Here is a 13182-nt window from a genome sequence, read left to right as displayed (position 1 = left end):
TGGTCCACAAAAAATGTGATGGCAGGAATGGCCTCATCAGCCCAGCAGGAGGCTCAGGTGCAGTTAATCCAGATTTAAACTTGGGAATGGTTAAAGCATCCTCTCCTCCTGGGGAGCTGGGGAATGGCACCACGGGCTAAATAAAGGACCAGGGGAGCAAAGTGACACATTTCTACTGCCTGGGTTATTTTCCCGAATGGCTGGGTTTATGCCAAAGGAGGATGAGCAGCATTTTCTCATTTCTCTCTCATTTTCTTTCTTAGGGAGAATGGGAAAGGTTCTTCTTCCACAAAGCTCCCTTTTAAATTAAGTTTGCTAGGGTTTTGTTTTCTGTAGGATTTCTACATCCTGTAGAACTTGTGAGGAGGAGGAGGCTGGGAAATGCACAAACATCTGTAGCGACCCCATAACCCTCCCTATCGACACTCACAAGCCCAGGCCCTTTCCCATCCCAAAAGAATCCCATTCAAGCCAGAGCTGGAACATCCCTCACCACAGAACCAATCACTGCTGACAAATTCCCGTTTTCCAGAGAGCACGCATGGACTGAAAGACCTCTGACCCCCCCAAACATCTCCCCCTCAGTGAAAAGCCACATTTACCAACTATCAGAGTCAAAATCCTTTCAAATAGCGAAGGCAACATATGTACAAAAAGAGGCTGCAGAGGTCAGATTGAAGGTTGTGTTCTTTTTTTCTTTTTTTATTACCAAAAAAAAAAAAAAAAAACAACACCCAAAAAACCTATTTGGAAGAAGTCCAAATGCAATGGAGTATAACTGGCACCATCTAAGATACCCATGTGTAAAATCCCAGAATCTCTGAAACCCCCAGCAGCAGCTGGAGTGCCAGGGCTGGCTGGGTGGGACAGGTGGCCTCTCCCTTCCCTTCTCCTAGCCCCCGTCATCCTAGCTGGATGGCAGGCAGCCCGAGAGAGCCAGGACACAACAGTGGCCTCTGTAAAACCACTCAGTCGGAGAAACTAAGAACATTATGAAAAAAAAATTAAAACTTCTTTTTTTTTTTTTAGTTGTGGTTTTTTTTTGTTTTGTTTTTTGTTTGTTTTTAACCTTTATCCAAAGCCCTGCTTTAGTGACATGCTAGCCCTGCTGGACAGGTGACACAGCCACAGCTCTGTCCAGAATGCTGTCGACCAGTCAACTCTTGGTTCAGGACACCTTCCTCCCATTACAGTAACAAATGCTTCTGCAGGCTTCCTGCTCTGGGAACCGTCTCCTGCAAGCTCCACTCCATGCTGGAACAAATCTCATCCCAGTCTCCCTCTGAGCTCACCCTCAGTCCCACCTGCATCCGACTGCATCCGCAAGAGCTCTGCCCACTCCGGCTGGATGAGGCGTTGGAACGTCATCTCTTCCAAGAAAAAAAACACTTTCATATATAATTTTTTTTCTGTTTTTATATTTAAATAGAAAAATACTACTTCACTCTGTGTTATGAGCCAGAGATGGGTTGACTTCCAGTGGCAGAACCAGTTCTCCTCAATGCCAGAAGATTCCCAGAAACCTCAGAGTGGCCGGAGGGCGACGATGTCCCCGTCACGTCCCCACACAGGCAGGAGCACACACACAGCTCCCATCACCACAGCTCCCATCTTCCCTTCTCCACAGAGAGGCTCCAACCTCAGACAGCCATCAGTCTGCAGAGAGCCAGCAGCGGGGCTGGCCCCCAAATCTGGCTATGTTTTAAGCTTTCTCCTCTCCTACACGCTTTCTGCGTGTGCAGTCTGTCCCTGGAAGCCACTGGATTCCATCGGATGTACACATGAATTAGACAAAAAAATTAAAACAGTGGTTAAAAGTTCTCTAACACCCCGTCCTCCTCTCGTCTTCCGAAGAGTCAGTGACAGACACAGATAAAACTAAACTTGCCCTCCTCCCCACCTCAAGACAACAAGAGTTACTGAGACACGGAACATGTTATCTTGTACCCTCGGGATTACAGCTAGAAGGGAACTTTAGGGGCGCGGGGAGCGCGGGGGGAGGCGGCGGCGGCGGCCGTGGGGCGCAGTCTGCTTAGTTCTTGTACTCAAAAGGCTCGTCCCCAGTTTCGTTGAGGAGACACGTGCGGACCAGCGCCTCTGTCACGGCATAGGGGTCGCAGTTGGCCGAGGGCCGGCGGTCCTCGAAGTAGCCCTTCTTCTCATGGCCCACGTTGCGCGGGATGCGGATGCTGGCACCGCGGTTAGCCACGCCGGCCGAGAACTCGTTGATGTTGGATGTCTCGTGGAAGCCCGTCAGGCGCCTGGCATTGTCCAGCCCCCCCTTGGGGTCGTAGGCACGGATGTGGTACTGGTGGCGCTTGCTCAGCTTCTCGATGGCCTCCTCGATGTGCCTGCAGAGGGAGGGAGGGAGGGACAGGGGTGGCACAGTGAGGGATGGGACAAGCTGAACCCCTCTGCACTGTCGTGTCAAAGTGACAACGAGATTAATGGGTGTCCCCAAGGCACTTCATGATGATGCTCTGTGCCCCACGGCCCACTTGGCTGTTCATCGCAACACAGGGCTTCTCTTCGCTCCTGCTGCTGACACAGAAAAAGGGTCCTTGCGGCCCCAAATCCCACAGGCTCCCCAGGGAGTTCCATCTGTGAGACACTCCCAGTTAAACTTCCCACTCACACCTGCTCTCAGACAGGAGAGCTGTCAACACTGGCATTTCTATTCATGAAGCTCACAGAGTCACGGGCTGTCTCGTTATCTCAGAGCAGCACTAAGATTAAGGCAAAAAACCAGAGGTGCCAGGATGGATCCCTCCACACAGCTCCAGTGACACAGTGTCCCTGACTGCACAACAGTTACGTGCAGGAACTCACAGTTTGCATTTTTAGGATGTTCATCTCTTAAAAAAACATGGCAGCCTTGCCCAGATGAAGCAAATGGTCTTTCTCTTTCATCATGGCTATAAAAATATAATTTAAAAAGCCCTGTGCTGAGTTGGTTTGTTAGTTTGTTCCCAGCACTGGGAGGTCAGGAGCTGGACAGGCTGTTAGAGATAGCTGCATCCTGTACTGGTGGAGCTCTACTGCTAGCTGAAATGCCCACCAAGCATCAAGATGATAATGTGTCATTATAAAAAAAATACATACTAAGAAAAAAAAGAAACCACAAAAACAAAACGACCAAAAAAACCCTATCCAGAAGAGTCAGATGTCATGCCAAGCACCAGACTCCCGTGTCATCCAAAATCCTGCTGCCCAGTAAATAACCCAAACACTTACTTGAGACCTCCTTCTTCCCTCATGCTCTTGGTGCTGAAGTTGGTGTGGCAGCCAGCACCGTTCCAGTTCCCAGGGATGGGTTTGGGATCGAAGGATACCACAACCCCGAAGTCCTCACACACCCGGTGCAGGATGAAGCGCGCGATCCAGAGGTGATCCCCCATCTCAATCCCCTCGCATGGTCCCACCTGGAACTCCCACTGCAAGGAGGAGGCGTCAGGGGCTCAGCAGGGTGGAGACAAGACACCTCCCACCCCCTGATGCTGGGCACAGACAGACAGCTCAGAGCAGGCAGACACAGCTCCCACTGCCAGGGGTTTTTCCACGCTACTCTCTTGCTCCATGAGGCGTCTTAGAATGAGTTACCTGGGCTGGCATCACTTCTGCGTTGGTTCCTCCGATTTTCACGCCGGCATAAAGGCACGCTCGGTAGTGGGCCTCCACAATGTCCCTGCCATAGGCTTTGTCTGCCCCTACACCACAGTAATACGGACCTGCAACAGCACAGGGGAACATCAGCCTCCATAGGGAAAAACACTGACATCCAGTGAAGACCCAGCACACACAGAGAACTCTTCAAAATCCCCAAGGTGTGTTTGTCATGGAGGAACTAGCAGGGTAGAACACTGATGGAGAGCAAGTTCCCCCCGAGTTTAAGTGTGCCCCTGAGTTTAAGTCCCCTGCAGACCAACAAACCCAGCAGCAAATTTGGACGTGGCCAATCCCCACCTCGGCCCTTCTGTGACAAATTTAATCTCGTGGTTGGTTTTTGCCAATATTCCACTTTCTACCGTCCACCTTTGGTTCTAAGAACACCTTGGAGCCTTCAACTCGCCTGAAGCTGTGCCACACATATTTCAGTTCAAACACTCCTGACTTGGTCCAGGCTCCCAAAAGATTACCTTGGGGTCCAGGGAAGCCATTGGAAGGCCAGCCAAACGGATGTCCGTCTGTCCCCAGGAGAGTGTATTCCTGCTCCATCCCAAACCAGGGGTGCTGGTTGGACACCATGTCCATAATCCTCCTGCAGGTGTGCCGGAGATTTGACTCTGGAATGGAAAAGCGACACGAGGCTCATAGCGATGCCACCTCCACTCCCCATTTCCACTTATTTTACACTTTGAGTCCCAGCGGCATTGAAGAATCCCAAGCCCAGCCTTTTGTCCATCACCATCACTTCCTTTGCCCTCTACTTTCAAGTTATTTCTGTGTCATGCTAAGGGCACAGACAGCACTTGGGCAGTCTCCCATTCCCCTTCCTGGGAACACCACCTCCACCAGGAGAAGGGAGGACCTGGTCCGTTCATTCACCTGCAGACTGGCGGTTGTATTTGAAGACCTCACAGAGAACGAGTTTATTGGGGTCCTTGCGGAAAGGGTCCCGAAACATGGCAGCAGGTCGCAGGTACATGTCACTGTTGGAGCCTTCGGACTGGTAGGTGCTGGAGCCATCGAAATTCCACTCAGGGAGATCTGGAGCAAAGAGAGGAACCAGCCACAGTGACCCATGGGCTCCCTGCCACCTTCCAGTAAGACAGAGGTGAAGATGCTCATAGAGAAAAGGTTTAGTCCCAGCTCAGCTTTTGTTCCAAGTGGGGGAAGCAAAAAAAACCAAAAAATAAACAAAACAAAACAAAAAAACCCAAAACAAGCAAAAAAATCATAGGAGTGCAAGTCCCCGGCCACCCTGGAAAATAACAAGCTGCTGGGCTGCTGGCCAAGCCCGAGTGAACAGAGTAGCACTGAGGACATTTCCCATGTCACAACAACCACAGGGATGAGCAAAGCACCCGGTCCCCTCGGCTGGGAGAGGGCAGACCAGGAGCCACCTTCCAGCTGTGGGAATGAGGGGAGCCATGGAATACCCTCAATCTAGAGAGGTAGAATCTCACATGGAATGGGAGTGTGGCCCCTCGCCCACCCCTGCATCCTGAGCACTGCCCTCCAGGTCAAAGCCCAGAACGCTACCCTGGGCAATGTTATCTCCTCCATATCCCAGAAGGAAAGAGGGAGGATGGGAAGCACAAAGATTTCCAAGGAGCTGTGCCAACCACTCCCTCAGAGGGAAAAGGGGAAAGGAGAGAGGGGAAAAGAAAGAAAAAAAAAAAAAAAGGAAAGAAAAAAGATAATTCTGCTCAGTCACACACAGTATTTTCATTTCATAACTGTCTCCAGCCAGCTCCATAGCAACCTAGGGAAAATCCTAATGCTATTATTGTGTAAGCTGGGACTGTTTGTTCTGAGGGACACAAGCTCTTAATTACACCGGATAGCTCCATTCTTTCCCCTGCACTTTCTTCTGCCAAACTACTTCCGGCCAAAACAAGTTCTCAAGAGTCAATGGGCAGCCCAGCCCCTGCCAACAGCCCCCAGCCCCTGCCAGCAGCCCCTCCATTGCAGGGACAGCACCAAGGACAGGCTCCCAGCCCCAGGCATCTCCCTGAAACTCCACATCTGGAGAGCTGGGAATATTCCCCTGCGGTATCTGGGGAAAGAGGTAACTGGAAGGGCACAAGGAAGAATATCTTCCCTAAAAACCATCCTTCTGCCACGGGAAGAGAGAAATTGCATCCCTTCTCCACCCAGTGAGGGGCTACAAGTGCTGCACCAGCCCTCTCACCTTCCAGGCTCTTGGGCTCGTGGTCCAGCGTGCGGGTTTTGCAGCGGAGGTGCTCCCCCGTGCCGTCGATCCAGATGTACATGGCCTGCACCTTCTCCCCCTGCGGCAGTTTCATGTACATGTGCTTGATGGCCTTGCTCAGGTGGGAGCTCGCTGAGGTGGCCATGGCTGCAGTCCTGACGAGGGGGTTCCTGCAGGGGGGAATCACAAACAGCCCCAACTGTGAGCCCTTTCCTGCCTCATTGCAGCCCCCATTCCCCACCCAAGGCCAGGGAGGAGCACGAGACAGCTCGGCCGCAGGGCTGGCTGCCATCTCCAGCGGTTCCCTGTCATTCCTCAGGGATGAAAACCCTGTCATTCCAGAAACCCTTCAAAACACCAAACTCCTGCTAGTAAACCAGATCAACAGACTTCCAAAGGGCTCCTTAGCCCCACATGAACTTTTCACCTCCACACTCCGCTCAAGAGCAAGGCTAATGCAAGGAAAGCTTAGCTGGGGCTTTCTTAATAAATCTCCATCATCGAGGAGGGCTTTTCTGCCCAGCTGCCTTCTCAGCCCGGCTGAGGTTATCCAAGCCCGGTCCCAGGGCAGCAGGAAAAGCAACAGGCAGCACACACAAGCCCTGAGCACCCCAGGCAGCAGTGGGGAGGCGGGATGGGCCGGGGTGGCTCTAGAACCAGTGGGTGGGAGCTGCAGCATCCCCAGAGCCCTGCGGGCCGGGCTCCTCACCCCAGCCAGCCCACTCGTGTCCGACCCACAGCACCGGCTGTTTTCCGGGGAGCTCGGAAATGCCAACAGTTTGGAAATGCGGACTGACTGGGGAAGTCGCTCCAACATCCCGTTGTCCTGCGGGATGAGGCGTCCCCAGCCCACCCCGCCGTGGCTCCCAGCGCCCCGCTGCCCTGCCAGAAGCATCTCCCACGCATGTATTTCCAGGCAGCAGCTGAGGAGCCTCGTGAGGTTAAAAAAAAAAAAAAAAAAAACACCACAAAAACTGCAAATGGAATGTTTTCAACAGAAAAACTCAAGCTACCACCTCCCCCCCCCCCCCCGCCCCATCCTCCCCTTCCCCCAAGAGAGGAATTTTCCCTTGGAAGATCTCCCCGCCGGGCACCCCGGGGCTGCCTCCCCGGCTCTGCCGTGCCCGGGGGGCTGCAGCGGGTGGCGGCCAGCGGTGCCCCCGTGTCCCCCGGGGCCGGTACCTGGGCTCGGCGGCGGCTGCGGGCGGGCGCAGGGCTCCCACGCTCGGCTCCCGGGGCCGCGCCCGCCGCCCCTTTATGGCGGAGCAGCGCCGGCCCCGCCGCACGGATTGGGCAGCGGGGCGGGACGGGAGAGGCGCGGGAGGGGGGACAGGGCCACCACCCCGCCTCCCTCCTCCTCCTCCGCCCGCTCCGGCCCGGCCGCCCCCGGTAAAGGGGCACTCGGGTGGACGGGCAGGGTAGGGTACGGAAAACTGAGGGAAGGGAGAAAGCGGAGAGGTCGGGTGGGTTTGGGGTCTTTTTAACAACACTCCCCACCGGAAAAACAACCCCCAAGTCCCTGGGCAGGCGGGAGCGGATCCAGGGCTTTCGGCAGCGTTTACATTAGCGGCTGCCTTGGCAGAGCTGGCAGGGATGGAAACCGGCCGCCCCGGGAAAAGGGGGAGAGAGGGAGGCACCGGAGCTCCACCGAGTCCCGGGCACAGGCTTTGGCTTTGTGCCCGCTCCTGAGAGGGGGACAAAAGCTTCGGTGCCCCGCTTCTCCTCCTTGGGGCAGGTCACCGACTCCAGCACCTGGATTTGCAGAGCCTTGCTGCAAGGATTGCTCACTGTCACTCGAGGGGGGAGAAATCCCCCAGCCCCACCATGGGAGCACCCAGCAAACCCTCGGCAGTGCCTAGTATTTTTCCACAATGTCCGGGTCTCCACCCCACAGGGTCACTTGTCTCATCTCCTGGAGCTGCAGGACTCCAGGACTCGTGCAAGTCCCAGTCCGGATCCAAGGGGCAGGTGAGCCACGCCAGCAGGAGCAGACAGAGCTGCCACCCGTGTGTGCCCACGCCGGGAGCACACGCAACTCCCAGGGTGAGCACACACCACCCACACGCCTGCCATGGAGGCACAGGATCCTGCTGTGCCCCGTGCCAGCCTCGGGGAGATGGCACCAGAACTGCCATTCCTCGAGAAGCTAGAGCCTCTCGGCCACCCTGCTATGGATACGGCCACCGTACAGCCAGAATCCAGAGGGAAAGTGGCCAGGGACAGCCGGATCCTCGGGAGGGAGGAGGTGGAAGTGCTGGCCAAAACCAGGCTTTGATTTATTGCCCGTCTGGAGAGCCAGATCCCCACCCTCCCTGCGGGGACAACTTGGCTCAGTCCTCACCAGCACCTCGGAGCAGCCATCGGTGTGTGGCAATCCCCCGAGGCTGTCCAGAACAAGGTGAAATTCGGGTGCTTTTCTCCTCCTGGAATTGCTTGGGCAAGGCACAGCCACCGAGCATTGCAACAGCCTCCCCTCAGCACCCCAGAAAGTGCCTCCTGCCAGCACCCCCGTTCCTGCACCCTGCACCCTGCACACAGAGAAATGTGTGCAAGACATGAACAAACGTGGTGTTTTACCCACGGAAATGAGCTCAGGAACTCACGTTCAGCCCAAGTTCAGCTGTGGTCACCCAAATCTAACAGCTCAGCTGGAGTAAAAGGAAGCAGAGCAGGAGCTGGTGTCCAAAATAGCTCCCATAAAGGGGAGCTGTCAAGCCACAGGCAACGTAAAGCAGTGTCCAGCCCTCTTCCCTAGGTTTGTTGAGGGTTTCTTTAATCTGAAAGCTCTGATAGCTCCAAATTCTTGGAATTTCGGTTGCTACCTGCAAATTTCCCTGTAACTTTGGCCACCTTTGGCTTTGAACGCACCCAGCTGTTTACAAGAGGAGGCCCCTAAGCAGTGGGGTGACCCCCATGCCCTGCAAGCCTCGGGGCTGGGCAGCTCCAACCAACCCCGAAGTCAGGCTTGACGATGTAAACATAATCTCTCCATCCCAAAAACCCCCGCTGGGCAGCAAACCCCAGCCTGGGAGAGACCCCCAGGGTGGGCAGGGCTGTGATGGTGGGGGTGGCAGGATGGAGCTGCCAGCCCCAGGAGGGTTTGCTGGCTGGCTCATGCCCCAGCCCCTGTGCTCGCCCTGCACAGGTTTAGGAGCCGGTGGAGAAGCGGCAGCCGCGGACCCAGCGCCCTCTCCCGGGAAGCCTTCCCTGGCCTCCTCGTTGGGCTCACTCAGCTTGTTTACCACCTGCCTTCCTTCCCCTCTTCCCCTTCCAGCCTGGCTTCTTCTTATTATTATTATTATTGTTGTTGTTGTTGTTGTTGTTATTTTATTGGGATTGGGAAAGCCTGCTCGGGCTGTGCTTTGGCCCAGCTGCGTGCTCCAGTGACCGCCGGTGTTGCCAACAAAACCCTCCTGGGGGGGCAGCTGGGGAGGGCTCGGTGCCAGCAGGTGACAGCACGCAGGGGTGGATTGAAATCCGCCTTCAAAGGGCCACACGCACAACCAGAGGGCGAGACAATGTCCCCTTCCAGGGGCGAGTCCCAACTGGCTCAGGTTTTTCCTTCTTCCTCCTGTTAATTGGTGGGAACACCTTTATTGGCCTTTATTGGCCTGGCCCGGCACTTCCCGCCGGCACAGTTTGATATCCTGAGAGAAGTGCCAAGGTTGGGAAGTTGTTGCTGGGTTATGAGGGTTGGGCAGGCTGGACTTTGCAGCCTCCTGCCTCCAAGACAGCTGGGCAAACCCTCAGGGACAGGGCACAGCCGTGTCCCTGCACTCTCCAGGGAAGGTGTGGGGAGCAGGATGAGTTCCTCTCAGCTAGCATGGGGCATTCCTCCCCTTTTCCAGCTCCAGCCAGCAGCCAGGCAGTAAAGGATCAAGGCTTCCCTCTCCACTGTGCCTTGCTGGGGCTGCTGTGACCCATCCCTTGTCTGTGTGTCCCACTCCATCCCTGTCTTCCATTTGGGAATGAATTAAAATGCAGAAATGTCACACTATTGGGGGGGGGGTAGGGGGGTGGGTGGGAAGAGGAGGGTGGCAACTTGAGGGTTAAATAGACAGGATATGAAATTTCCCTGTGGCTCAGGCCCTGGGGCAGTGGCTGATGGATTTTGGGGACTTTCCCAGCACTGTGATCCTCACCACAGATCCTGGGATCTCAAGCCCAGCAGATTGCAGACCCAAACTGTTAAGCCCAGGTACCCACTGGTCTTTCAACAGCACTGAAGAAAAATTCTGAAGTAGAAAGGAATGTTGTTATTTTGGTTTGTTTTGTTTGTTTTTTTTTTTCCAACAGAGATGTCACACAGGGAGGAGGAATTGCCCATTTTGTTGTGATCTCAGGTCCCAGGAGGAGGCTGGACACACCCAAAATGCCCCAACCTCCAGCAGTGGCACAGCTGGGGAGGAAGAGGGATCGGCATAGCATCATGGAATCACAGAATGCTTTGGTTTGGTTTGGAAGGGACCTGAAGGTCATCAAGTCCAACCCCCTGCAATGAGCAGGAACATCTTCAGCATCTCTCCGGTCCCCACACTCAACAGTCAAGACACTCCTAAACTGAGCTAAATAAGGCGGTTGTGGTGATGTGGGGTTGGGCTCTTTCTCCAGGCAGCACTGACAGAACCAGAGCACACAGCCTCAAGGTGCACCCAGGGAAATACAAACTGGATATTAAGAAGAAGTTTTTTTTACAGAAAAAGTGATAAAGTTCTGGGATGGCTGCCTGGGGAGGTGGTGGAGTCACCATCCCTGGGTGTGTTTAACAAAGCCTGGATGTGGCACTGGGTGCCAGGGTTTAGCTGAGGTGTTGGGGCTGGGTTGGACTCCGTGATCCAGAAGGTCTCTTCCAATCCAGTGATTCTGTGATTCTGTGACTTTCAGATGCATCCAGGGAAGTGCTTTGTGCTGGGAGGCCCTGCATGAGGAACTGAACTGCACCCAAGTGACCTCAGCCACAGGCTGCCGGTCGTGATGTTGCATCACCTCCATCCCTGCCCTCCCCTGGGCACGGCTGCCTCTGCCTGGACCCATGACAGCGGCTCCTGGTAGCCTCCCGAGGTGCTCCCAGGCTGGCACACCTGGAGATGCAGCACGTTTCACCCAGGGCTGGAAAAACCAACCTAACACCCGAGCAAGCGCTTAGCTCAGAAGTGACTGAGTCCAGGGAGCTCCCCGTGGGGTGTGGGGGTGAGGGCCCTGGGGGGACTGACCTTGTGCAAGCAGCAGTGGCCGAGCGGTGTCTCCCAGAGCGCTGCAGGAGGCTGACGAAACCTCCCAAGGCAGGCAGGCAGCAGCTGCTGGCCCTGGCTGTGAGCAAACATTGCACGCTCCGCAGCAGCCCCATGCTCCCTTTGAAGATGCTGCCAGGGTCAAGGGTGGCCGTGGGCTGGTGGCCAGAGGGCTTTCAGCCTTTCCAGAGCAGATCACCTGGGCTGCGCTAAAGGGCAGTTTAGGAAAGCAAATTAATCAGTGCAAACTTGCAGAGGCACACGCAGAGTGAAAAAACCCTCCCTCCACATTCAGCTCCCTGGACCATGCACAGAGGGAAGAGGGACCTTGGGGCACAGCCCCCAGGACAGCCCAGGTCGCTGCCACCAGTTTCTTTCTTCGATTAGGTCAAAAGACACCTCATAGGACTTTGGGGACTTCACTTCAAACTTAAGGACAGCCAATTGAACAGGAGCCAAAAAGTCTTGCCTAAACAATTCACTAGAAAAAGAAGACAACAAAGGAACTAATTGCTTTTGTGGGATGTTTTACCAGGAGCAAGAACCTCTTGCACCTGGCTCGAGTTTTCTCTCTAAAGAGTTTTGTTATTTTGCCTTTTATTAAAACTTTTCTGTTTCCAACGCTAAAAAAAAAAAAACCAACAAAAAAAAAAAACCAAACCCCGAAACTTCTTTTTTTTCCTTTTTAAAAAGACAAAAAACAGTTTTGTCACTCCGTCAACAAGAAGCACATTCCTACAGCCACCTCCCTCCCCACCCCTTTCTGAGCCACCTGTCCCCGTGCCCACCGCTGGGCTTGGCACCCCTCCCAGGAGCCCATGGCACTGCCCCATGCCCCAGCAGCCCCCTGCCCAGATCCAGGGGCATTCCCGGCAGGAATGCAGCCCCTACCTGCTGTGCCCCGCAGAGCTTGCTCGGGCCGAGCACCTTCCCCGGGCACGTGCTCGCCTTCAGCAGCGGCCCGGGGGAAGCTGGAAGATGAGAACGCCAGGGGCAGGCGGGATTTGAGACCCAGAAATTGCTTGGCTCAATTTGTTCTGTACAAGGGTGGAGAACAGCCCAGGGAGCGTTCAGCACATGCCTTTCCCCGCGGCTGGAAATTGGTCACACTGTGCAGGGTTGTTTTTGTTGGGATTTTCCCCCCCACCCCATTTTCAGTTCACACTGTTTAAAAAGCACTCCCAGCCAGGTTGGGGCTGTGTTAGCTGTGGCTGGCACGTTAATTTCAGCCTAACACACCTCATATCTCCATAAATGAGAGTGCAGAAATCCTCAAGCTGCTGCCTGAGTGGATCGAGTGGTGAATCTGGGCCGGACATTGTAAATTATAAAAGAAAAAAAAAATTAAATAATTATTAATTATAAAAATTTTAAATTATTCATTATAACAGCAAAGTGCTGCTGCCCGTGTCCCTCCCTCATGGCTGAATTAGGTCCCTGTCCTGCCACAACACATACTTAAGCCAGGCTGCTGAAGTCAACAGCCCCAGAGGCTGGGGTAGGGTTACACCAGTGGTTGTGCTTCAGCTGGAGGGGAGAGAAGTGAAGGCAGAGCCTGCCACAGGGGCTGTCAGCTGTAAGGGACAGTCCCAAGCAAGGAAACCACAGACAGATGGCAACAGGCTCAAAAATACTCCCCAAGGAAACACCAGTGGTGTGCTTACAGAGCAAACAGATCTTATACACTCAGGAGACTGAGCATGGAAATCACATGTGAAAAATCATTGTAGTGTGTTCAAGAAAGGAATTCATATTTAAGGCTGAGCTGCAATTCCCCAGCCTTGGGCAACTCTGGTTTTAAGGTGCTGTGGGCCTAATGTCCTGTAAACTATTTATATGAAAAGAGCCTGAGGGTGTACAGGGGAAAAAAAATCCCAAATCTTTCCACGAAAGCTCATGGTGGGGACATACTTATGTACTTATATTACTTAATACTTATGCTAGATGGGAGAGCAGGTTTGTGCACTCAGGCTTGAGTTCCCAAGATTTCTGGTTCTCCAGACCATCATCCAGAGCCAGAAGCAATGCTGAGATGTTTGGGGTGTGTAGGAAACACCCCCCACCCTCCTGAAGGCA

At 54.2% G+C, this 13182-nt stretch overlaps 1 protein-coding gene across 2 annotated transcripts; it reads right to left on the bottom strand.

Moving 5' to 3' along the window:
- Positions 1–674: 674 nt before the first annotated feature.
- GLUL (glutamate-ammonia ligase) lies at positions 675–11206 on the bottom strand. 2 transcript variants are annotated; one of them, XM_038144574.1, is made up of 7 exons: positions 11089–11206; positions 5855–6045; positions 4546–4707; positions 4137–4283; positions 3601–3728; positions 3235–3434; positions 675–2351 (listed from the first exon to the last, which is right to left on the bottom strand). In XM_038144574.1, exons 2-7 carry the CDS (start codon positions 6018–6020, stop codon positions 2033–2035), a joined length of 1122 nt encoding a protein of 373 aa, XP_038000502.1. In that variant the 5' UTR covers positions 6021–6045; positions 11089–11206; the 3' UTR covers positions 675–2032. The 2 variants fall into 2 exon arrangements, with proteins under 2 accessions (XP_038000502.1, XP_038000504.1); XM_038144576.1 differs by lacking the exon at positions 11089–11206 and adding an exon at positions 7058–7197 and having other exon boundaries at positions 2033–2351.
- Positions 11207–13182: the final 1976 nt, after the last annotated feature.

This window comes from Motacilla alba, chromosome 8, assembly GCF_015832195.1.
Source record: "Motacilla alba alba isolate MOTALB_02 chromosome 8, Motacilla_alba_V1.0_pri, whole genome shotgun sequence".
NCBI lineage: Eukaryota > Metazoa > Chordata > Aves > Passeriformes > Motacillidae > Motacilla > Motacilla alba.
This window is presented reverse-complemented; position numbering and strand designations above follow the sequence as displayed.